This window comes from Schistocerca piceifrons, chromosome 1, assembly GCF_021461385.2.
Source record: "Schistocerca piceifrons isolate TAMUIC-IGC-003096 chromosome 1, iqSchPice1.1, whole genome shotgun sequence".
In the NCBI taxonomy this organism is placed as follows: domain Eukaryota; kingdom Metazoa; phylum Arthropoda; class Insecta; order Orthoptera; family Acrididae; genus Schistocerca; species Schistocerca piceifrons.
Genome location: NC_060138.1, coordinates 133,388,358 through 133,412,707, shown reverse-complemented (window position 1 = coordinate 133,412,707; position 24,350 = coordinate 133,388,358). Strand labels below are relative to the sequence as shown.

General features: G+C 44.3%; 1 protein-coding gene across 1 annotated transcript in view; it reads left to right on the top strand.

Annotated features, from left to right (window-relative positions):
• Positions 1-24,350, top strand: part of LOC124788995 (speckle-type POZ protein-like) — a 67,587-nt gene that overhangs the window by 16,245 nt on the left and 26,992 nt on the right. The window contains exon 3 of the mRNA XM_047256317.1: positions 11,586-11,670. Coding sequence (XP_047112273.1) covers positions 11,586-11,670 — 85 coding nt within the window. The remainder of the gene's footprint in view (positions 1-11,585; positions 11,671-24,350) is intronic.

Genomic DNA, 24,350 nt, shown 5'->3' with positions numbered 1-24,350 from the left:
GTACACAGGTGTGCTACCCAGCAGGGAAACACACAGTAACCTCTGCAGATTGTACTCGAGCAGGCGAGTGCTCGGGATTTTTTTGTGCCTGATGTATAGCTCATCACAACCCTCTCGACGAAAAGTTGCATCTAGTAGTTTGGCGTCACAGTTGCTACTGATGAGATACTTCTGACTGGTATTAAGCTGGATAACGAGAAGTCGAAAATAAAGAGTATGTAGCTCCTCACTAGCACCAGGAGCATCACAGTATGCCGCAATATGAGACAATGAGAGCAGCAATGTATCTACAACTTGTCATGCCCTGATGTAAATGGTGACATGTCGCAAATTCAGACTTCCTCCCTTCACTCAGTTCCATGTCTCACAGTGCACATTCATCAGCCAGGTGCACACCTTTGAGCAGGCAAGTGAAACTCTGCATCTGCATCTGTCAGCAGAGTTGCTTCTGCCAGCCCCAGCATCAACAAACATCTCATGGGAAGCCAACAAATGTGGGCAGCCGTGAGTTGGTGATAGCACTTTCTACTTATGATCACGATGTACTTTTCAATGTATTCAAAATATCATACATCCAGCCTCAGTGCGCCTACCACTGTGCAGGATAGTCTTACAACTTTGCCTGTTGCATTATTTGTTTCTATTTTCTTACTGTATCCCATCAGTTTTCGTAATTAAATTATTTTGTTAACCCTGATCGGTACAGGGGGAATTTTACATCAAGCTCCAAAGAGTCAGGTTACATACAGCAGATATCTAGATGGCAAGGTGCTGTAAGCACATACGCTCATATGCTCTGTGTTCACCCACAACACCATCATGACATCATAGCAACACCGAAGCTTTGAGCAGCGTCCACACAATACTGGGTCTTCTTACCACATTTCTCTGCTTCTCTGTTAGGGAGTGACCTAGTAATGGTGCTGTAGTAGGTACTCATTTCTGTAACAGTGATGCTGTGTACAGAAGCAGATGACAAACCTCGGCGCCCCTGTCTTGCATGAAGTTTTCTATGGTGCTAGTAATAACCTTCCAGTGAATGCCACTAACTTAGCCCAGACAGGTTGCTCATGTTATATTGTAGGAATGTGACTCCGCCTGGGTCTCGACTTTTTCACCGTTTCAAAGGGAAATGAAGGACGAGAGATAGGGTTCAATGTCCGTTCCACTTCCTCCCTTACATCTTGAAGCGTCTGGGTTTTTTGCTCTCCATGCAATCAAAGTGCCTCCTGAATTTCCTCTCTCACTATCTGACGAAGAAAACTTGTGAAATCAGTTCCTTCCTCCATCACAGACATCGATTCGACGTTTGGAAGCCGTTCAAACTTCTTGCGTGTAATTCTTCTTGATGCATTGTCTCGATATACTGTCACCATTTTATGAAGTCGTCAGCTGTCGGAACCTCCTTCAGGAGTAGGGCTCGATACATGTCCTCAGCAATACCCTTCATGAGATGTGCAACCTTATCTTCCTCCTTCAGTCTAACATCCGCTATTTTACACTGCTCCAAGACGTCTTCAAGGTAGGATGCTGTAGTTTCTCTTGGACGCTGTGCCCTGAACTTTTGCTTATCTTCAGCCTTGCACTTCTGTCGTTGTTTTGCCGAAATACTTGCGCAGTTCCGTCCGGAATACTTCCCAGCTTGTGAACTTCTCCTCGTTGTTCTCATACCATTGCTTGGCAGTGCCCTCCAAGTAGAAAAATACGTTAGCCAAACACACGGTGCCATCCCATTTGTTAAATTAGGCTATACGCTCATATACCCTCTGCCACTTGTTTGGATCTTGGCCATCGTCACCAGAGAACCCGGAAGGATGTCTCATGGGGTGGCACACAGTTGCTGTCATCCTAACGTCCTCGTCTTCTTCTGTCTCCGATAGACTGCGATGTGTTGAATATGGCTCGAACTGAGGTTTCTCACCACGTAAACGGCGGCTCTGTCGTGGCCTGATTGGAGCCTCTGTCGTCGATAACGTGCGCTATCGTAAGTTCCAATACCCAACGTCTCCACCAGAATGTCACTTAGAAGAAGGTGTAATTAAATTAATGACGAACACTAACTTCACTTAACGAATGTTTATTCAGCACTTGCACATAAAAGGGCGTGGAGCGAACTGCCTCCAGCCAGAACACAAACAGTAATACACAGCTACAGAACATTCCAGTACAATGATTCATGACATTTGTGGATACTTGTAGAATGTACTCGAACCGAATATAGAAATTAAAATTCTACAGTCCAGGTGAGTTTTGAACATACGACCCTTCATGCAACAGTTTAGTGTCATATCCACTACATCACGGTGCTAGTTTGAATGTAATCCTCAGTGTAAGAGTCCTTATCGCATCCCAGACCGAGTCTAATTCGAAGGCATTTTCGCCAACATGGTCTCTGGGGTCTCTTAAGGGTGGGGAACCGACCCAGTCCACAGAAGGTCCCAGTTTTCTGTGTGAAGTTTGTTTTTTACCGTCTTGAATTGTAAATCACTCTGTAGACCTTAGTAGTAAATCAGTAATTTATCAGATTATAATCGCTAGTTCTCTGTCGTGAGGTGACTTCCCAATGAACATACCTAAAAGCTGAGACACTCGTAAATCTAACGTCTACATTGGAGATTTCTCACGCCCTGTTCTGGTAAGTAGGTGTATTTCCAGGATGATTGTGCACATACACTGATGACTCAAAACATTATGTCCGCAGCCCACTATTAGGTTGAATGCCTCCTGATGCTGTAGCGGGCATGTGGCGAAGTAAGAGAAGAATTTCAGCGGAACAGAGATGAAAGGGAATCCATTATAGCGATGATTCTGGCCCCAAATGCGCAAATCCACTGATACAAGCCTTTTTGACAAAGGGCCCATTGTTGTGGCACTGAGGCTGCAAACGGGAATCTCTGAGAAGGCGAAGGTGGTCGCCTGTTTGCCTACTTCTGTCGTGAGCACCTATGGAAAGTGGTCGAAGGATGGTGAAACGAGGAGTAGGCTGTATGGTTTTGGACGACTTCGTATCTTCACGAAACGTAGAGGTCGGAGGATCCCTCCTGTGTAACTCTAGACAGGTAGCGATCTGTGGTAGTTCTGACGACACAGTGCTAGTGCAGGCACAAGTGTTTCGGAGCACATCGTTCAAAGGCCATCGTCAAACATGGAGCTCCACGTCACATGACCCCTACATATTCCTGTGTTCACCAAACGACATAGTCAGTTAAGATTGCAGAGGGCACAGCATCACAGAGTATTCACCGCGGACCAATAGAAACATATGGCCTGTCGAATAAATCGCATTTCTTGTTACAACAGGTCGATGGTTGGGTCCTTACTCTGACATTCAGACACGAAACGTGCACTGAACCACAGATGCCTTGTGTTAAGAGGTAGATTGAGTTGGGCTTCCACTAGATTTGTGATGGTAATAAAATGCATCATGATGGCTGTGAAATACTTGAACATTACGGACCACCAGCATCGCTTCATGCTTGAAGTCTCACCCTCAGATAATGACATCTTCCAGCAGGATAACCGTCTGTGTTGCAAAGTCAGAATCGTGCTACAGTGAAATAACACTGTCTTGTCCAGTTAATGTGTCTGTCACGTATCCATTGGAACACACATCGGGAGCCAGCTGTGTGCCAGTAGATAGCCGTCTCTTACTTTGCAGGAATTGCTTCACCTGGGCGTAGACATCTGGTGCCACATACGAGAGTAATCCCAAAAGTAAGGTCTCCTAATTTTTATAAGTACATAGACCTGTTTATTTCTACAGTGGTTTACATCAGTCTACAGCTTGAACATTGAGCTATTTTTCGATATAATCACCATTTCTAACGATGCATTTTTGTAGACGCTGTGGCGGTTTTTGTATGCCCCGCCACCATGCTGTTCAGAAAGTTATGAATCTCTTCTTTCATCTCGTCGTCGGAGTTGGATCGTTTTCCGGCCAAATGTTCTTTTAACCTAGGGGGCAGATGATAGTCACTGGGCGCCAAGTGAGCACTATAGGGTGGGTGGGTGATTGTTCCACCGAAACTGTTGCAAGAGAGCAACGATTTGTCGAGCGATGTGTGGGCGAGCGTTGTCATGGAGAATGTGTACGCCGGTTGTTAATTGCCCGTTTGAGTTTCTTAAAAGTCTCACAGTGCCTGTCAGCGTTAATTGTGGTCCGAGTGGGCATAAAGTCGACCAACAATACCCCTTTCCGATCCCAAAAAACGGTTGTCATGACTTTACCGGCAGACACCGTTTGCTTGAACTTCCGCGGCTTTGGCGAAGAAGAATGCCGCCACTGGCGTGATTGTTGCTTGGTCTCAGGTGTAAAGTGGTATGCCCACGTTTCGTCACTCGTGACAATTGAGTCCATAAAGTTGTCCTGTTCGGCTGCAAGGCAATGAAGAAATGCGCGGAAAGCATCGACTCGTTGCCACATGTGGTCCTCAGTCAGCATGCGTGGCACCCATCTTGCGCACACCTTCCTGTAGTTCAATGTTTCCGTTAAAATTCTGTTAGCGGTGCTTCGGGAACCCTCAGGAACCAACATCCAGAGATGATCCAGTGTGATCCGCCGATCTTCACGCACGCTTTGCTCAACCTTCAACACTGTCTCCTCCGTTCGTCAATTTCGGACTGACCAGCTGCAAACACTCTACACCACTTACGAACATTTATGACATCCATACACAACTCACCGTACACTTCCGTCAATTGGCGATGGATTTCAATCGGTGCAGTAACCTTTGCGTTCAAAAACCGAATAACTGCGCGCAATTCGCACTTGGCGGTAACATCAAACGGGAGCTCTATTCTCAACGGCTGCCAAGCCAAGACTGAGCCCCTCAGAGCGACGTGTGCATGTTTACACATAGCGCGTGAAGCACTCTTCATAACAGTGTGACCAACTGCCGCACGAACATAGTTCTGTATTTATAAAAAAAAATAGAGACCTTACCTTTGGGATTACCCTCGTACTTCAATGACTTGTAGAAGCCATGGCAATCAGAATCTCTGTTGTACTGTCTTTGAAAAGTCGAACAACACGCTGTTAAACATGTGGTCATAATGTTTTGGCTCATCGGTGTAAAACTGCAGCTCGAGAACAGCCTCTGTAATTCATGGCCCCTATCACATAGTGCTGCACTGCGACACGACACAGATTTAGCATCTGCTTGAAGAACAGTTACAATTAGCTTGACATAACGTGTCTGAAATGTGTGCGTTAGCTTTTCAATGTGTGTAAATATTTCATTACTGGAAGTACATGGTGAGAGTAAATCCACTGGTATCTGCGTTAATATCTTGCACTATTACGGCATGATCTTCATACAACTGACGGAGTTTTCTGATCACCTGTTGGGAACTACTACAGCTGCCATTGAGGATCTCCTCTTCGTTATGGTTTACGCTGTTTAGGCGTGTTGGAGATTCTTCCTTGGTGCAGAGTGCGCTTCCTGCACTCATTGAACTTCTGTTCTTCCGTTGGCTTCTGTAATTCGTGTAGCAGCGTCAGGATGCTCTTTGTGTTCAATTGTGGTGATCGTAACGACTGATTGCTGGGTTGTGAGTGAGTATGAAAGAAACAACGCAGACATGACTTTCTATGATCAAATGCCATGCGTTGATATGTGGTAAGATTTGTTTAATTTTTTTTTGGGGGGGGGGGGAGATTTGAGGTCCACCAGTTACGCAAAACACCGTTTATCTCAGTACCAAAACATATTTCGGCACCACTGTGCCATCATCAGTGGGTTTTCGTCTTTATATATTCTTTAAATTTGGTGAGCATGAATTTTAAGGACCACTTTTGTGTTAATTATTACAGGTAGCTCGTCATGATGCGGAGAATGGAAGTACTTGCCACACGAAAACACGACAAGCTACCTGTAATAATTAACACAAGTGGTCCAGAAAATTCATGCTCACCAAATTTAATGAATAAATAAAAACGAAAACCCACTGATGATGGCACAGTAATGCCAAAACGTGTTTGGGTACTGAGAAAAACGGTTGTTTTGCGTAACTGGCGGACCTCAAATCCCAAAAATTTTAACTGCAAACACGGCCAATACAAGGAGCTGCATATCAAAAGATGGATATCTGTTTGTAAAGTTGTTGTAAATCAGATTCCTCTTTTTTGCATGCGTTTTGGCTGAGTGCGTTACGCTTGCCTGTGCAAGATGGAAGAGTCGCTGTTTTTAACTGAATTCGGGGAAAGTGAAGATAACGAAATCTCACGTGGGTGGCACACACGCACTTGATGCCTTAAGATGTGTGTAGAGTAACCAGCTTCTCTATTCCAGAGAAACTTAACGTATCACTATAGCTATCATACAAACGTTGAGGGTCTATTTGTGTTTTATACTTCTACAAAGATATAGGATTAATCACTTTGGGTGGCAGCGTCCAGCATTTGTTTTCAGTTGACAGAAAGAGATGGCATTTCAGCAGAGCTGTCTGTCTGAATGGCGACATCAAACAGCTGTCTTTTTGCTAAGCACGTGCAAGGCCTTTTTAAATTTACAGCCAGTAGTTCTTCTCTTAACCGCTTAGATGGCGATTTACGCTTCTTAGATTTGAGTCCAGTATTTTCTGCATCTGCTAGTTCATTCATGGACGGAGTACTAAGTTAGTGTGATTCTAAGTAGTCTGTCCTCTGTCAGTATTGTCAATAGCATTTGTTAAGTAAGACAAATCCTATTGTTCACTGTGCGTTTTCCCCTGCTTTTTGCAGGGTAGGCAGACAGCTAGACTTCCTTCACTGTCTTTTTTCCCACAGGTCCAACAGATTATCTTAGCCTAAATACAGAACATACACACGTCCATAACCAAAGGACTTCAGACGTGTAATTATCATAAAGTAATCGTCAACAGATACTGCAGGAGACTTCCGTTGTTCAACCAATCTCTTTCTCATAACAGTAGACACTTATGCCACCTAATGTAACGTGGATTTTCCTCTGACGCATTTCATAAATGAAAGGGAAAAATCATTAAAATCTTCTCGACCCATTTCTCTGTCAAAAATTAGCTCGTATACATCTGTAATTGGGCATGCTAGTAGGAATTTCGTGAAGGGTGACCGACGGGCTATTTTTCTACAGTGGCTCACTGTTGACCTGAGTTTTTAAATTCTCATGTTCGACTAATGTTTTGCAGTCCTGTATATGGGCCACATACCCTGTTAAGACGTTCTTAGTAGAATGAATGCTGTTTCTTATTAGTTTCTCATTTTGTGGATCTGCAACTTTAGAGGCGGCTTCCCTGTTTATCTTTGTGGTTTTCCTCATTTTTAGTTTTAATAAATACCATCATACGAGGTGTATGAGAAAAGTAACGAGATGAATTTTTTTGGCTACCAAAGCTTTTATTTTAGTCAAAAGTATTGTGCCCTTCAAAGTAATTCCCTCCGGCAGTTATTCACCAGCGGAGTCGTTGTTTCCAGTCTTGTTAGCAGCGCAGATAGGCTTCAAAAGCTAAGACATTTAACATGTCGGTCACATTTATTTGAATGTTCGTCAGAGTCCCGAAATGAGTGCTTTTAAGATATTTTTCAATTTCTGGGAAAGAAAAGTCAGGACATTTCAGATCCGATGGATATGGGGGCTGTGGAACAAAAGCAGTGCCTTCAAGTGGCTGTGTGACATGGGGCGTTTTCATGGTGCATCATCCACTTCTCTGCAACGTCTAGTCTCACTTAATTCACACCTTTCCTGATACTTTGATGGATGTCTTTACAAACTCTTAGCTGACAATCTGTCCTATAGGAACAAATTCTTCATGCATGATACCACTACTATCAAAAAAGCAAATAACCATAGAAGTTAGCCTTGACAGTACAAGCTTGCGATCTTTAACAATTTATGAGTTATTTTAAAAACACAGGTAACAACCTAGCCAGATAAAATTTTTCACCTACAGCCTGAAGGACTAATATAGAAAACAAGCTAAGACTGAAATAAAAGATCTCCCAAAGCAAAACCCCAGAAGGGCATATTTTTTTAAAAAAAGCAACAACCATTAACGCCTGAAGGGTTGTTTTAAAAAAATATCACTGCCGCAACGAATACCACCTGAACGGCTGACTTTTTTTTTTTTTTTAAATGCAAGTAATAGCGGATAACTCCTGAAGGGCTGATTGTAAGAAATACCAACCTGAAGGACCAATTAAGAAATGCAATTAAAACAATTAACTAGTATTTGATAAGTTAGTTTTGAAAAGTTAGTTTTGGAAAGTTAGTTTTGGAAAGTTAGTTTTGGAAAGTTAGTTTCGGGAAAGTTGGTTTCGGGAAAGTTGGTTTGGGAAAAGTTGGTTTCGGAAAGGTTTGTTTCGGAAAGGTTTGTTTCGGAAAGGTTTGTTTCGGAAAGGTTTGTTTCGGGAAGGTTTGTTTCGGGAAGGTTTGTTTCGGGAAGGTTTCTTTCGGGAAGGTTTGTTTCGGGAAGGTTTGTTTCGGGAAGGTTTGTTTCGGGAAGGTTTGTTTCGGGAAAGGTTTGTTTCGGGAAAGTTTTGTTTCGGGAAAGTTTTGTTTCGGGAAAGTTTTGTTTCGGGAAAGTTTTGTTTCGGTAAAGTTTTGTTTCGGGAAAGTTTTGTTTCGGGAAAGTTTTGTTTCGGGAAAGTTTTGTTTCGGGAAAGTTTTGTTTCGGGAAAGTTTTGTTTCGGGAAAGTTTTGTTTCGGGAAAGTTTGTTTCGGAAAAGTTTGTTTTTAAAAATTGTTGGTTTTGGAACGGTCGTGTTTGGAATGGTCGGGTTTGGAAACAGGCCTGAAGGTTTATCTTATAAGGTATATGAGTAATTAACAAGACACTTTAAGTTTAACAAAGGAATCAGTCATAAGTAGGCTTCAAAATTTCCTCAGATTAGAATTACAATCGGCAATAAAATAACTGAAGATTTGGTTCTCAATTCTAAATCAGTGTGATCTCCTTCAAATTTGGCTCATTTATGACCTGACCCGTACACTACAGACGGCTCGCAAACCACAGGTTTAGCGTGGGGGTGTCCACAAGTCTACAACAGGCTAAAACATCCAGTTGCCATCCGGTACTGAGAAATATAGTAACAGAAATGAGAACCTAGCCAGATAACATTATTTAAAACTTCCGGGCTGAATTGCAGTGGTCCATATATAAAACTACTTTTCCTTCCTGACGTTTCGTTGCCTACTGCTGGCATCTTCCGAGGTGAGTCGGCGACTGGCTGCTAGGCGCTGGAGGTCCCGCTTACATAGAGCGCTTGGATGGCGCCGCCACTCATCACGTGCTTTCGGCTTTAAAACTATCTCTGGCTAGTGCCACGTCTCTCGATTACAGATAATCTATTGTCACTTCGTTGGTAAAAAGTCGACCACCGTATCTTGTCTAGTTTTAATCCTCCTTTTTTTTAATTAAAATTATTTTCGTTCCTGTAGATCTCTATAGCATCTCTATACAAGCGGGTATAATAATGTGAGGTCCTAGCAAAACACATTGGTAGTCCTATTGGTAACATAAGGCTGCGTTCACACTGCCGGCCGGGCCGGGCCGGGCTGACGCGTACTGGCTCGGCTCGTGCCTAGCCAGCTTAGGCCGACGAGTAGTGCATTCACACTGCGCGCCGCGCCGAGCCGGGACGGCGAAATGGGGGAAAAATCCACTTCTCCGATTTTCATGTTTTAAAAATTCTTAGCGGTATATAAGACTTCGCCACATCGTTTTATGAACTTATTTTCTCCTTAAAAGCCTTACTTACGTCGTGGAAAAAGAAAAAGTCTACTTTTCGTTTCGCGTGATTTTAGTTTCGTAACGCTTCCCAACGGATTTTGAAGGAAGTATGCGACTAAAAAATCTGATTTTTGTACACGTGGTAGTATAACATCTTAGCTTCGTATTGAATCATTTATCTTTCCATATTTCTTAACAGTCATTGTGAAATGATGCTATTTGTCAACGTTGTGCACTTGATTTACAAATCTTGCAGTGAAAAAGTTATGTAGCGGGTAGCTTACTGTTAGATCCGTTTTGGACCATACATTGTTGGGAATGAAATGTAGCTAAAAGTACCAAAAAGTTTTTGAAATGATAATGATACTGATATCTGTCTCTGGTCACAAGTAATGCGAGCTATTCAGTGGCGTCAGTGCCGCGTCCGCAAGCCACGGAGTTCGCGCGGTTACGGATTGGTTTAGTACATGTACAGTTAGAAGCGTCAATGACACAGGTCTGATAAAATTTGGTGTAAAACTAATCACAAAAACAAACTGGAGATTTGTCATACGTTTACTGCAGAAACTGAAGCGCAATTCTGTAGTCTCTTTGTCTACTTTGACAGAAAAAAATAATGGAGAGTTAATGAAACTACTGTAGATCGACACAGATGTGCGTTTCATTGTTCTTCATTGTTTTTTTCCTTCCTTGGCGGGCTGCGCTGCACCGTCAAGGTAATCCCCACTTTTTGGCTAAATGGCTGTTAGTTGCCGAAGGCCAAATAAATAAATTGAAAAAAATCCCCACCCTTCGACAGCTGACAAGCAAGTCAGTAGAAAACGCAGCTGCAGTCAACAGTTGCTCGCCTTTAGCTAGTCTGTGCTGTCGTGTAGAACAATGTCTTCACTCTTTTATTGGTATTTTTTTGACTCTGCAGTAACTCGTCGAGTTTTGAAGTACAGAAGAACTAGGAGGCTATGGATTCATCCCATAAATAGCGACAGACATTTAGGAGAGTTTTTTTCTTTACATGAAGAACTTAAAAACTATCCCGAAAAATTTTATTCATATTACAGAATGAATCATAATACATTTCAGTATGTGCTGCAGAACATTCAAGACAACATTTCGAAACAGAACACAAACTTTCGCAGAAGTATAACAGCAGAAGAGAAATTGTGTATAACGATAAGGTAAGATTCGTTAGTACACACTTTTTGGTTTGCAGTAGAACTTTGTGCAGCATTCACTACCTCCAATTAATTGTAGTCATGCTTTTGTATTTTAAATTTCACAAACGCTTACATCTGAAGGGAAGAGAGTTTATGGGACTCCTGAGAATCATTAGTAAGTAATTAGCTTCGTCATTTTGGGTAATGTCTTGCTTTGCCTTCAACGAAGAATCGCAGATACACTCCTTCAGAATTTTCCAACTATTTTCTTCTTTTTTCTTCATGATGCAGTGGTGATGGTTCATCATGTGGACCCACTGATGACCTCACAGAATTCTTTTCATTACCTTGTAAGATAGACAGACTGATATGCCCTTTGACTCAGTGGTTCTATTTCCACTGGTAAGGAACTGTGCATAGCTCTTGGAACTTAGGAAAATCATATGTCAGAACAAAGCCCGAGTGGAATTGCATTTTAATATACTATTCTCTGGATCACATGACTTTATTTTGCCAAGTTATACAAGTTATTCTCTGTAACTGTCTCTCAGAACTTTGCATTTCGATTTCATTATTTTAATTGAAAGAATGTAGAAGGGTGCAAGAAAATGTCTCTTTAATTATTTATTGTTGTACAACTATGAAATGACATGAACTTAGTAAATATCTACTGTGCAAGCAAAACTGTAAAAACTTCGCCCAACACCACACTTGAGTAACACATTTTACGATTTTTTTTCTCAGGTATCTGTCCACTGGCATCTCCTTTCATGCATTAGCATCGTCATTCCGATTAGGAGTGTCCACCGTATCAGTGGTGGTGAAAGACGTTTGTATGGCCATATGGGAGTCACTTGCTCCCATTCATTTACCAACGCCAACTGTTTCTCGATTTAAAGAAATTGCCAGTGAAATGCATACGAGATGGGGATTTCCAAACTGTTTTGGATGTATGGACGGGAAGCACATACGTGTCCAATGTCCTAAACATTCTGGCAGCATGTTTTACAATTACAAACAGTATTGTTCGATTGTACTCCAAGCAGTTGCTGATGCAAATTACAAATTTATAGCTGTAGATGTTGGTGCCTAAGGTAAACAGTCTGATGCAGGCGTGTTTAAAGAAAGTATGTTATATAAGAAACTTATAAATGGGGAGCTGTTATTACCGCCACCAACAAGACTTGAAGGAATGTGTCAGGAACTACCGTACGTCATTTTGGGAGATGAAGCTTACCCCTTATTAGAGAATTTGATGAGACCTTTTCCTCGCAGAAATTTGGACAACGAGAAGATTCTATACAATGATATGCATTCCAGAGCAAGAAAAGTTGTTGAATGTGCATTTGGTATAATGACCAATAAATGGAGACTACTGAGGAAGGAAATTGAAACACCCGTTGATGTAGCTGATCACATAGTCAAGTGCATTTGTCTACTTCATAATATTGTCATTGACAGAGAAGGATGCAATGTTGAAGCTGAAAAGTTTTGTACCAATGCTGATATGCAGACAGCTGGTGCCACATTCCACAGAAATTCCACATTACGTTCGAAAACTGTCAGGAACACTTTTGTAGAATATTTCGTTAAAAATGCAACTTAAAATAATTAAAAAACCTTTCAAAAATAAATTTTGGAATTGAAAGTACTTAGCTATTTACTGTATTTTTTTGTATCTCATTTCACTGTAAATAAAACAAATAAAATTATAAAGGAAAATAATTTATATTTGTGCATACTATCTGAAACACACTCCTTGGTTACTTCGTTCCATAATCTGGAAACTGCATCATTACTGTCATACTAGCAGAATTTCTGATACCAAATTGATGGACACAAGTTAATGTCATGTATACGTTATTCTGCATCCATTAAAGTAAGAACATCGCAAAAAGATGTCACAGACAACAGCTTATAGTAACGTGCCACAACATGACTTTACAATGCATTGTCATCTGGTAGGGACACATTTCCGTCCCTCAGTGACACTCATATCTGCCTCCGTTTACAAGTAAATGCGAACTATTCAGTGGCGGCAATGCCGCGATCGCTGCCAAGCTATTGTTGTAAATGCATGTAGATTAAATAAATGAAATAAAAGTAATTTCGCATGTATCATTATAATAAACGTAATTATTCCTCACTGATTGTGAAATGTGAGGTAACATCTTAAAACAAAAGACGTGTGGAGTCACACTTGTGATGAAAGCAGAAGGGAGACGTGTGATGCGTGTAGTGCAGAAGCTGTAGTGCTGCTCCACAGGCTCGCGCCTGCGGTCGGCTCGCGCCGGCAATATTAAACACTCGGAATGTCGTCGGCTCGGCTCCGGGAGGCTCACGCCGTGTCGGAGCGGCCCGGCCGCCAGTGTGAACACCGCAATTCAAAACCATGTGTTTGATATCGAAGCGGGCGGCGGCCCGGCCAGGCTCGGCTCGGCCCGGCCGGCAGTGTGAACGCAGCCTTTAGGCTCTAACTAAATGTAAGCACTTGAACGAGCCAAGAATAATAGTTGCTACTAATCTCTGGGACCACTGAAGGCGGATACGAAGAAAACAGGTTTCGCATCTAGTGGATGAGGTAATTGTGAAATTCCATGACATGAAAAGGGCTTCTTTGAAAGCTGACCAACCTTCAATTTCTGCGACTGTAGTACGTAAGTTGAAGTGTTTTCTAGAAGACAAGCTGCAATCGCTGTTGACGATTAAGCTGCCAGATACCGCACAACCTGCACTACATTTACCAAATAAAAAACATAGGCCTAAACCCAGTATCGAACCATCGACCTGCTGCATGCTAACCCAAAAGACTATCCACTGCATCAGCCGTACAGTAAGAGGACTGTGTGCTCACAAAGACACTTACCATACATGTGGTTACAGTGTTGCCAAATTGCCACTCTTTAACGTCCTTTTTCTGCCGGATGTACTCGCCGGATGAAATTTTGTGAGATATTTTTTTTTTATCGCTGGCATATGAGGAGTTGCGCTGCGAAGCCCGAATGCGCGAATTTCACTTCACCCTGTATATTGTGTTCAGGAAGCTGAGGCAGGCTTGCAGGAGTAGATATGAAGGGCGTTCAGTATGTATAGCAACTCTTCTTTTTTCTAAATGCAGGTTGGTTTTATTCAGAATTCCAAAACACCATATTATTTCCCATTCTTATGGCTACTTAACCCTCTTTTTCACCATAACCTCCGTTCAGTGCGATGGCCTTAAGCCACCTTACTGGGAGGGTCTGTATGCTCACATGGTATCTCTCTTCTGGTCGACATTGGAGTCAGTATCTTGCTGCATCAACAACCTCCCCATCGTCCACGTACTTCTTCTCACAGAGTTCCTCATTTATTCTGCCTAAGTGATGGAAGTGGAAAGGTGGGAGACCCAGGCTGTAGGGTGGATGAGGAAGAATAGTGCAGTGCAGTTCTATGAGCCCCTGTCCAGTGTGTCAGCTTGTGGGAGGCCTTACGTTAAAGGAGGAGGAGGAAGAGCTTGTTTGCATTTTTGTGTCCCTGAAGAATTTCTCGAGGGTAGCACAATATGTTTCAGAGTTGATCGCTGCACTATGAAGGAGGACATCAAACAGAGTAACACTTCAGAATCGCGGAAGTCCGTCACCATGACTTTATGAACTTAGGGTGCGGCTTTGATCTTTCACTTTGCAGGAAAGGTGGTATGGTACCACTCTATGCACTGATGCTTCGCTTCCGATTCTAAGTGATGAACCCACGTTTCATCGCATGTGACGATGTTCGACGAAAACTTGTCACTATCAGCCTCGTAACGCACAAGTAATTTCGCACGGATGGTCCCTCGTTGCTCTTCATGGTATTCTGATAGGCGGAGGGGAACCCAACGGACACACACCTATGAGTACCGCAACTGGTGTGTCAGCGGTATCAACAGTCTTGCAGCTGTGCACCGAGGTCTTTGTGATCTGTCGATCATCTGTAATGAGAGTATCCGTATTTCCAACATTGCAGCAGTCACAGCTGTGTGCGGCCGTCCAGCAAGCGGGAGACCGGACAGGCGAACTTATTGCGACGACAGGTGGCTCGTCCAACAACTCAGCGCGCTTTTGTTTACTGCCCGGTCTTCGTAGGCACTTTGTAAGTACCTAAGATGCTCTGCGAAGCTCTGGTTTTCCACTAAAAGGAACTCAGTGACAACTCTGTTTCGAACGCACCTCCGTTACAGACGCCATTTTGAAGACTATGAATAACGCCACCTTCTATTGGAACTTCATGAAATTGTAAGGGCTGAAGCACAAATATTCCTCTGTTCCACGACAAATTGAGCATTTGTCCAACCGAAATTAGCGGAGAAAAAAGTTACATTACTTACTTAATGCCCCTCATGTAATGGTAGTTCACCAAAGTGCATTAAATAATAATTTACTCTGAGATACCGGTTTCTCCGACACCATCAGACACATGATAGCCAAAAGAATGTAGTTAAAAAGTGTGTCAATGTGTGCATGCATGTACAGGGATGTAGGCTTGGCTAAGCGAATGTTAAACTGTGCTCAAACATTTTGTAGTGTATGCATCTTTTGGTGGCTGCACGTGTATGTGTGAATGTGTGATAATTTGCAAGTGCCCCCCCCCCCCCCCCCGTCACACACACACACACACACACACAGCACGAGTCACGTAAGACGTAACACCCGTTTTATTTCGCGAATGATTTCAAATATCAAAATGTTATTCCACAATTAATTATACCCCAAGTGGCATGTACTTCGGTACGTGATAAAGAGCTTTAACTATCTTATCGATCGAGATATTGAAGGAAGAATATTTTTTTACTTTCTTTAATGGAATGATATACGTTTTTAGCGGCATCCGAAAGCGATTTAGGAGAAGAGTACAGTAATATAATATTAGTTAATGTTGAAGCTCAAACTCTTCGCAAAAGAATCCGAGAAATATTTTAAAAAGGAAAGGCAAGTCGGCTGGAATCGGCTGTTGCATTGTAAACACGCTCACGCCAGGCTACGTCGTTGTATCAAGCATCCCGACCATGTACTTGTCTGTACGGCAGAAGTAGCAGGAACTGTGTCGTCAGTCGGCAAATCATTTCTGCTTCGACGTTACTTTCATGCAGAGATGAACACCAGTGAGAAGAAGTTTTACGTCCATACATCGAAGGTGGCACGCGACGTATTGTCGAGAAGTGTGGGATCAGCTACGGGAGTGTCATTCCCGTTCGACGTAAATTCCAGCTTTATTACCTGTCACTACACCAGGCATTCGGTGGACGTCATTCCGGAAGTAGTACTGTATACAGTTTTGTTGGTTTACTCTTGCGGGACAACAACACAAAGTGTGCCATTTAGCGATAAAGCAAGGTTTACGAACCATAGTGATGTAAATGTAATAATGGGCAGCTGAAAATCCACCCATGCTTCGTCAGCTACAAGAACAAAGACTGAGAAGCGTAAACCTATGGTGGAGCATCGTAGTAACTCATGTGTGGGTCTTTGCTTCAGCCCAGGAATGTTCAGTGGATATATGTATGCACACTGTGTTCAGAACATTATATCTGTTTATCTGGAAGAGATATCACTGGATAAGCGACAGTGTATGTGGTTACAACACGACGGCTACCCCGCTCATTCTTCCCTTGTTGTAGGGCAAATACCGACAAAAATTCCCTGGCTATCTAATAGGACGTAATTCTGTGGTACAATGGCTGACCAGGTCTCTAGTTTTGCTTCCTCTTGATTTCTTTCTATAGGAAGCACTGAAACATGCAGTCTATCATGAAGCCACAACTACGCCAGGCTATATGTAGTGTCGATTTGCCACATATGCAACAAGGTGCCATTCAATGTACTTTCACCTGTTCATATGTATCTCGAACAGTGACTACTGATGTGTGTTGCAGTGTAAAAGTACGGTTTGTTAAAAAAACATTTTGTGGTGTCATATTGTCAGCCATTCTGAATAAATTGCTTAGTTCATTTGCCCTCCTGCTGGTGTGGGGCTTAGATTAGGCCTGAGGTATTCCTGCCTGTCACAAGAGGCAACGAAAAGGAGTGTCACGTTTTGGCCTTTACGTGATGCTCCTCTGTCTGGCTTCACCTCCATTCTCCTAAATTTTCCCGAAGAGCGCGCCAATTCGAAAAGGGCGCCTTACACGATGCATCATGTCTTTCATGTCCATTATGTGCTGTCCTCCCACATCCTTCATTTATGTGGATCTACACTTCCTTTCATTCTCTAGCTGTTGGGGTAGGTCACCCTCCTGGGTGCGTTTTCCTCCATCCCCTGTGCAGTACTGATTATTGCACTGACGATGATAATGGACTAGTATGCTTGTTTGTACCTGATATCCAGCATGGTAGCCAGTCTGCTGTGGTGGGGCACCATGTACCCTGTTGGTTGTAGCCCCCTGACCACACAGGGATTGCTCTGCTGATGCCTGTGCCGTTAACTCCCCATGTATGCCAAGAGGTAGATGCCTGTCACCCTGGGGCATTGGGACTCTGAGCAATGGCCATCCTGCCAGGTGGCCTTTGTTGTGGCAGGGTGGCGCCCGTTGGGAGGGCCTCTGGTCAGACTGGGTGGCATTAGGGCGGATGACATGCCATGAAGCGTACTACTCCATGGGAGGAGTGTCAGGCTAAGGATGGCAGCGATTCTTACTCCAATACCTCATATCTACGAGGGTTCGTGGGGCATCCTTCATGTCGTCAAAGCCTCTGTTTATTGTGGAACATTTAGAGGACAAGTTTGGGGAGGTGGAGGGATTGTAGAAAAGGCGATCGGGCTCAGTCTTGGTAAAAACAGCTTCCTATGCCCAGTCACAGGCACTACTCGCCTGTGACAAGCTGGGAGTGTCTGTGGTTGTATCACGAACCATAAGAGCTTAAATATGGTCCAGGGTATTGTTGTGTCTGGGGAAGCCCATCACATCCCAATACTTCATGTGCCCCACCTCTCATCTGTGTCAACTGCAGAGATCACCGTTCCCCTTGCTCACCACACTGCAGGATTCTCCAGAAGGAATGGCAAATCATAGAATAAAAGATCCTGGACCGACTGATCTACACAGATGCTAAGAGGAAATTTGACCACGTACATCCTGTACCTCAGACATCTTACACCGCCACTATGAGAACAGCTCTAGCCCCATCTGTTCAGTCAATTCCAGTTGGCTCCCAGAGCGATAAGACTACTCGTGCCCCCTTGACAGTGGGGGGGGGGGGGGGGGGCTTTTCCCTCCCTGTTGCTCGCACACCACCTACCTTGGGAGCACTGCCTCCCCCCCTCCCCCCGAACCATCTTGGACGTTCGTCACCACTTCTCAGTTAGAGATGCATAAGTCTTCTTCAGCTCCTTTCAGTAGGAAGGCGTCTCTTGGCTCACTACCTCCCCAGTTTTCTACTAGTGGAAAAGATGACACCCACCAGTGGCTGAAGCACCAAAAAGCAGCTGGTTGTAGGGCATCACGATCTTCCTCAGTCCTGGAGGCCGAATCAAAGAAGCCCTCCTAGTCAGAGAAACCCAAAGAGCAGTGAGAAAAATCAAAAAGCAAGACCCCCCAAGAACAAGGAAATTGCGGCGGTGTCACCCACACCACCACTACTTAAAAGCTCTGCATTTGAGGGTGAGGTGGAGATTCTGGCATTCACTGAGGACCTAGATCTCGCTGGGCTCTCAGATACAATGGATAAAGACTGCTCAGGTACTAAGTGGCAGCAGGTGACCCTGAGGCGTAAACTGGCTCATTTGGCGTTTCATGCCTTCCCTGCCTCACGATAACGTCATCCTCCAGTGGAATTGCCACTGTTTTTTCAACCACCTGGCTGAGCTACAAGAACTGTTTAAACCTTACACTTGCTTTCTTCACTGCCCTCCAGGAAACCTGGTTCCTGGAAATGGGGACCCCTACCCTTTGCGGCTATAGGGGATATTACAAGAACAATAGTGAATATAATAGAGGGTCAGGTGGAGTTTGCGTCTATGTCGTGAACTCAGTATGTAGTGAACCAGTGCCCCTTCACACTCCTCTAGAAGCTGTGGCTGTCAGGATAAGGACAACAATGGAAATAACTGTCTGTAATGTATATCATCCTCAAGATGGTGTGCTACCCCTGAACATCTTCGCTGCACTGATTCAACAACTCCCTAAACCTCTACTACCTTTGGGAGATTTTAATGCCCATAATCCCTTATGGGGTGGCACCATGCTTACTGGCCAAGATAGAGAGGTCGAATGTTTACTGCCTCAGCTCGACCTCTGCCTCCTAAATACTAGGGCTCCCACACATTTTAGTGTGATTCATGGGACTTATTTGGCCATTAATTTATTACTTTGCAGCCCAGGACTTCTCCCATCAGTCCACTGGAAAGTCTATAATGACTTGTTCTAGTGACCATTTCCCCATCTTCCTGTCACTCCCTTGGCGTCATGCACATGGACTCTAAGAAAGGCAGACTGAGAAACTTTCACCTCTTTTATCTCCATTGAATTTCCTCCACATGCTACCAACGATGTGATCGTTGAGCAAGTCACTAGAACGATCGTTTCTGCGGCTGGAAACGCGATCCCTTGCTCCTTAGGGTGCCCCCCGGCGAAAGACAGTACCTTGGTGGTCGCCAGAAATTGCCGAGGCCATTAAAGAGCGTAGGCAGGCTCTACAGCGACATAAGCTTCACACATATCTCGAGCACCTAAGGGCTTATAAATGGTTCCATGTCCGCGTTCGCCAGCTTTGGAAACAGGAGTGTTGGAGAGGTACGTCTCGACCATTGGGTTCCATACGTCAACTTCCCAAGTCTGAAGATCAGACGTGTTTTTGGGTAGCAGACCCCAACAGGTATCCCTGGCATTACCGTCGATGTCCGTGTAACTTACCGACGCAAAATGGATTGCCAAGCACTTCGCTGAGCACTATGCTCGAGCCTCTGCAGCGGAGAATTACCCCCAGAATTTCGCGCCCTTAAATGGGTGATGGATGGGAAAGTCCTCTCGTCCACTAGAAGCCATAGTGAACACTGTAACGCCCCATTTAGAGAGTGGGAGCTCCTCAGCGCCCTTGCACATTGCCTCGACACAGCTCCTGGACTGGATTGGATCTACATTCAGATGATTAAACATCTCTCGTTCAACTATAAGCGATATGTCCTCGTCTTCTTCAACCAGATCAGGTGCGATGGCGTCTTTCCATCGCAATGGCGGGAGAGCACAATCATTCCAGTGCTCAAACCAGGTAAAAACCCACTTGGTGTGGATAGCTATCGCCCCATCAGCCTTAACCAACGTTCTTCTTGAGGTGCTAGTATGTATGGTGTGTCGGTGGTTGTCTTGGGTCCTGGAATCACTTGACCTACAGGCTCCATGCCACGGCGGTTTCCGCCGAGGTCGGTCTACCAACACCTTGTTGCCATCTTTTTTGATTTACAAAAAAAGCTTAAGACATGACCTGGCGACAACATATCCTTGCCACGTTATATGAGTGAGTTCTCTGGGGCCCACTTCAGATTTTTATCCAAAATTTCCTATCGATCCGTACTTTCCTTGTCCAAGTTGGTGCCTCCCATAGTTCCCCTCATATCCAGCAGAATGGGGTCCATGCAGTGTGCATTTTTAGTGGCCATCAACGCCCTAGCAGCGGTTGTGGGGGCTGTACGTCTCACCTTCTCTGTATGCAGACGACTTCTGCATTTCGTACCGATGCTCCACTACTGGTGTACCTGAGCGACGCCTGCAGGGAGCCATTCACAAGGCACAGTCATGGGCTCTAGCCCACAGCTTCCCATTTTCATCCGCAAAGTTGTGTGTCATTCACTTCTGTGAGCGTTGTAATGTTCATCCGGAACCAGAACTTTATGTTAATGACGATCCACTCACTGTAGCGCAAACGTATCGATCCGCAGGACTGGTTTTCGACGCCTGATTGACTTGGCTTTCTCAACTTCGTCAGCTTAAGCTGAAGTGCTATCAGCACCTCAACGCCCTCCGTTGCCTGACCAACGCCAACTGAGGTGCAGATCCCTCTACGTTACCAAAGCTCTACAGAGCCCTTGTTCAATCCCGACATGACGATGGGAGTCTGGTTTTATGGTGTTTCGGTGGCGCCCTCAGCGTTGCATTTACTCGACTCAGTGCACCACTGTGGAGTTCCACTAGCGACAGGAGCTTTTAGGACGAGTATGGCGACCAGCATCCTGATGGAGGCTGGAGTCCCTCCACTGAAGTTTAGGCGTGCACAACTGATCGCCAGTTACGTTGCACACATTCGTAGTTCTCCTGCACATCCGAATTACCGTTTTGTTTTCCCAACCACTGTGGTTCATCTCTCGCATCAGCAGCCCCGGTCAGGATTCATGATTGTGGTTCGTGTCTGATCGCTTCTATCTCACCGGAGTCCTTCTCTTTACCACTTCTACTCGAGGTCCATTCACGTACACCTCCATGGTGTAAACCTCGGCCAAAGCTTCACCAAGACCTTTAAATGGCCCTCAGGACCCAGTTACTCCCGCGGCTCTCCGCTGCCACTTTCTTTCGATTCTTGACGTTTTCCTGGGCTATGGAGTGGTTTACACCGACGGCTCAATGGCTGATGGTCACGTTGGCTTCGCTAACGTTCAGAGGCCTTGTTGGACCCCATTCCTTGCTCGATGGCTGCAGTGTTTCCACTGTAGACCTGGTGGCTATATCTCGTGCACTTGAGCACATACATTTAGGCCCTGGGGAGTCGTTTCTTCTGTGTACTGACTCCTTGAGCAGCCTACAAGCAATCGGCCAATGCTACCCTCGCCATCCTTTTCTAGCGTCTATCCAAGAGTCCATCTACGCCCTGGAATGGCCCAGGCGTTCAGTGGTGTTTGTCAGGACCCCAGGTCACGTCTGGATCCCAGGCAACGAACTTGTTAACAGGCTGGCCAAACAGGCTACATGGAAACCGCTTATGGAGGGCGGCATTAAAATAACTGACCAGCATTCTTTATTACGCAGCAAAGTTTTTCGGCTTTGGAGGCAGAATGGCATAGTCTCAGTATGCACAACAAACTGTGTGCCATTAAGGAGACTACGAATGTGTGAACGTCCTCCATGCAGGCCTCTGTCAGGTACTCTGTGGCTCTCTGATGACTCTGCATTGGCCATGCTTGGGCGACATATGGCTATATGGCAACCTTTTGCACTGTGAAGAACCCACCTCCGTGTCGGTGGGGTGCGCAGTTGACAGTGGCCCATATTCTTTTTTACTGTCCTAGTTTAGCAGACAACGCCTCATTTGCTGATCTGGTTTTAAATTTTATACGTGAGGGTGGGTTTTATCACTTGATATAAGTTTCAGTGCAGGCCCTTTGTCCCTCAGTACCCTCCACCCTTGTGCTTTTATGGTGAAGGTTTTAATGTGTTGCAGAGTGACTGGCTTATCCTTTTATTTTCGTGGGCAGCCAGCCACGGTAATCTGCTCTCCCGTTTTACTCTCTTCTACCAGTTTCTTGCGTCTCTGTGTTTTACTTGGCCTATTTTGTTCCTTGTAGTGTTAGTTGGTCTCCTGTCGTCCTTGTGGTTTTTCCTTCTTCTCGGTATTGTGCTGTGTGTCCTGTTTGTTTTACATCTACATACATACTCCGCAGTCCACCATACGGTGCGTGGTGGAGGGTACCTCGTACCACAACTAGCATCTTCTCTCCCTGTTCCACTCCCAAACAGAACGAGGGAAAAATGACTGTCTATATGCCTCTGTACGAGCTCTTATCTCTCTTATCTTATCTTTGTGGTCTTTCCGCGAAATGTAAGTTGTCGGCAGAAAAATTGTACAGCAGTCAGCCGCTAATGCTGGTTCTCTAAATTTCCTCAGTAGCGATTCAAGAAAAGAACGCCTCCTTTCCTCTAGAGACTCCCACCCAAGTTCCTGAAGCATTTCCGTAACCCTCGCGTGATGACCAAACCTACCAGTAACAAGTCTAGCAGCCTGCCTCTGAATTGCTTCTATGTCCTCCCTCAATCCGACCTGATAGGGATCCCAAACGCTCGAGCAGTACTCAAGAATAGGTTGTATTAGTGTTTTATAAGCGATCTCCTTTACAGATGAACCACATCTTCCCAAAATTCTACCAATGAACCGAAGACGATTATCCGCCTTCCCTACAACTGCCATTACGTGCTTGTCCCACTTCATATCGCTCTGCAATGTTATGTCGAAATATGTAATCGGCGTGACTGTCAAGCGCTACACTGCTAATGGAGTATTCAAACATTACAGGATTCTTTTTCCTCTTCATCTGCATTAATTTACTTTTATCTACATTTAGAATTAGCTGCCATTCTTCACACCAATCACAAATCCTGTCAAAGTCATCTTGTATCCTCCTACAGTCACTCAACGACGACACGTTACCGTACACCATAGCATCGTTAGCAAACAGCTGCACATTGCTATCCACCCTATCCAAAAGATCACTTATGTAGATAGAAAACAGCTGACCTACCACACTTCCCTGGGGCACTCCAGATTGTACCCTCACCTCTGATGAACACTCACCATCGAGGACAACGTACTGGGTTCTATTGCTTAAGAAGTTTTCGAGCCACTCACATATTTGGGAACCAATCCCATATGCTCGTACCTTAGTTAGGTGTCTGCAGTGGGCACCGAGTCAAACGCTTTCCGGAAGTCAAGGAATATGGCATCAGTCTGATACCCTTCATCCATGCACATGATATCATGTGAAAAAAGGGCGAGTTGCGTTTCGCAGGAGCGATGCTTTTTAAAGCCGTGCTGATGCATGGACAGCAACTTCTCTGTCTCAACGAAATTAACTATATTCGAACTGAGAATATGTTAGAGACTCCTGCAACAAACCGATGTTAAGGATATTGGTCTGTAATTTTGAGGATTCTTTATTCTTTCCCTTGAGGAATTGTTACAATAGGAACAAGGACCGATGATCAAGTAGTTTGGTCCGTTTCCCCCCCTTTTAAACAAACAAACCAACCAATCAACCATTAATTCATTTGAAGTGTATTCCATGTAACCATAATTACGATTAGTGTTTATACACACAGTTATCCGAGAGCTTCTCACAAGAGTTTTGCTTGGCGATTTTTACACTCCAGTAGCTGACTCTGGCCACATTGCTTTCCAATTTTAGTACGTTTCTCGTATTTTTTGGTGTAGAGATTGAGCCACAGCGTTAACAAACCGTATATCACGTACTCGTATTTTCATCTGTTTTCGGTTACTGTTAAAAAGTGTATCATATTTAAAAAATCATACTTGCTTCAATATCTCAATCAATAAGTCCTATAAGCTGGGTGATTCTTCCACTGTGTACAAACTCCAGGGATTCATTTATGAGAAGATACGGAACACAAAATTGCATAATGAACTTACGTCCGAAAATTTATGGTTATTTTATTCAAATGTACTCTGTTACGGAGACTACAGCCTAATTGGCGCTGTACCATGCAACCACAGTTAAAATATTTGTTGAAAACAGTTTCCATGTGTGTACGCGCCGTAGCATGTTGTGGCTGTTGAT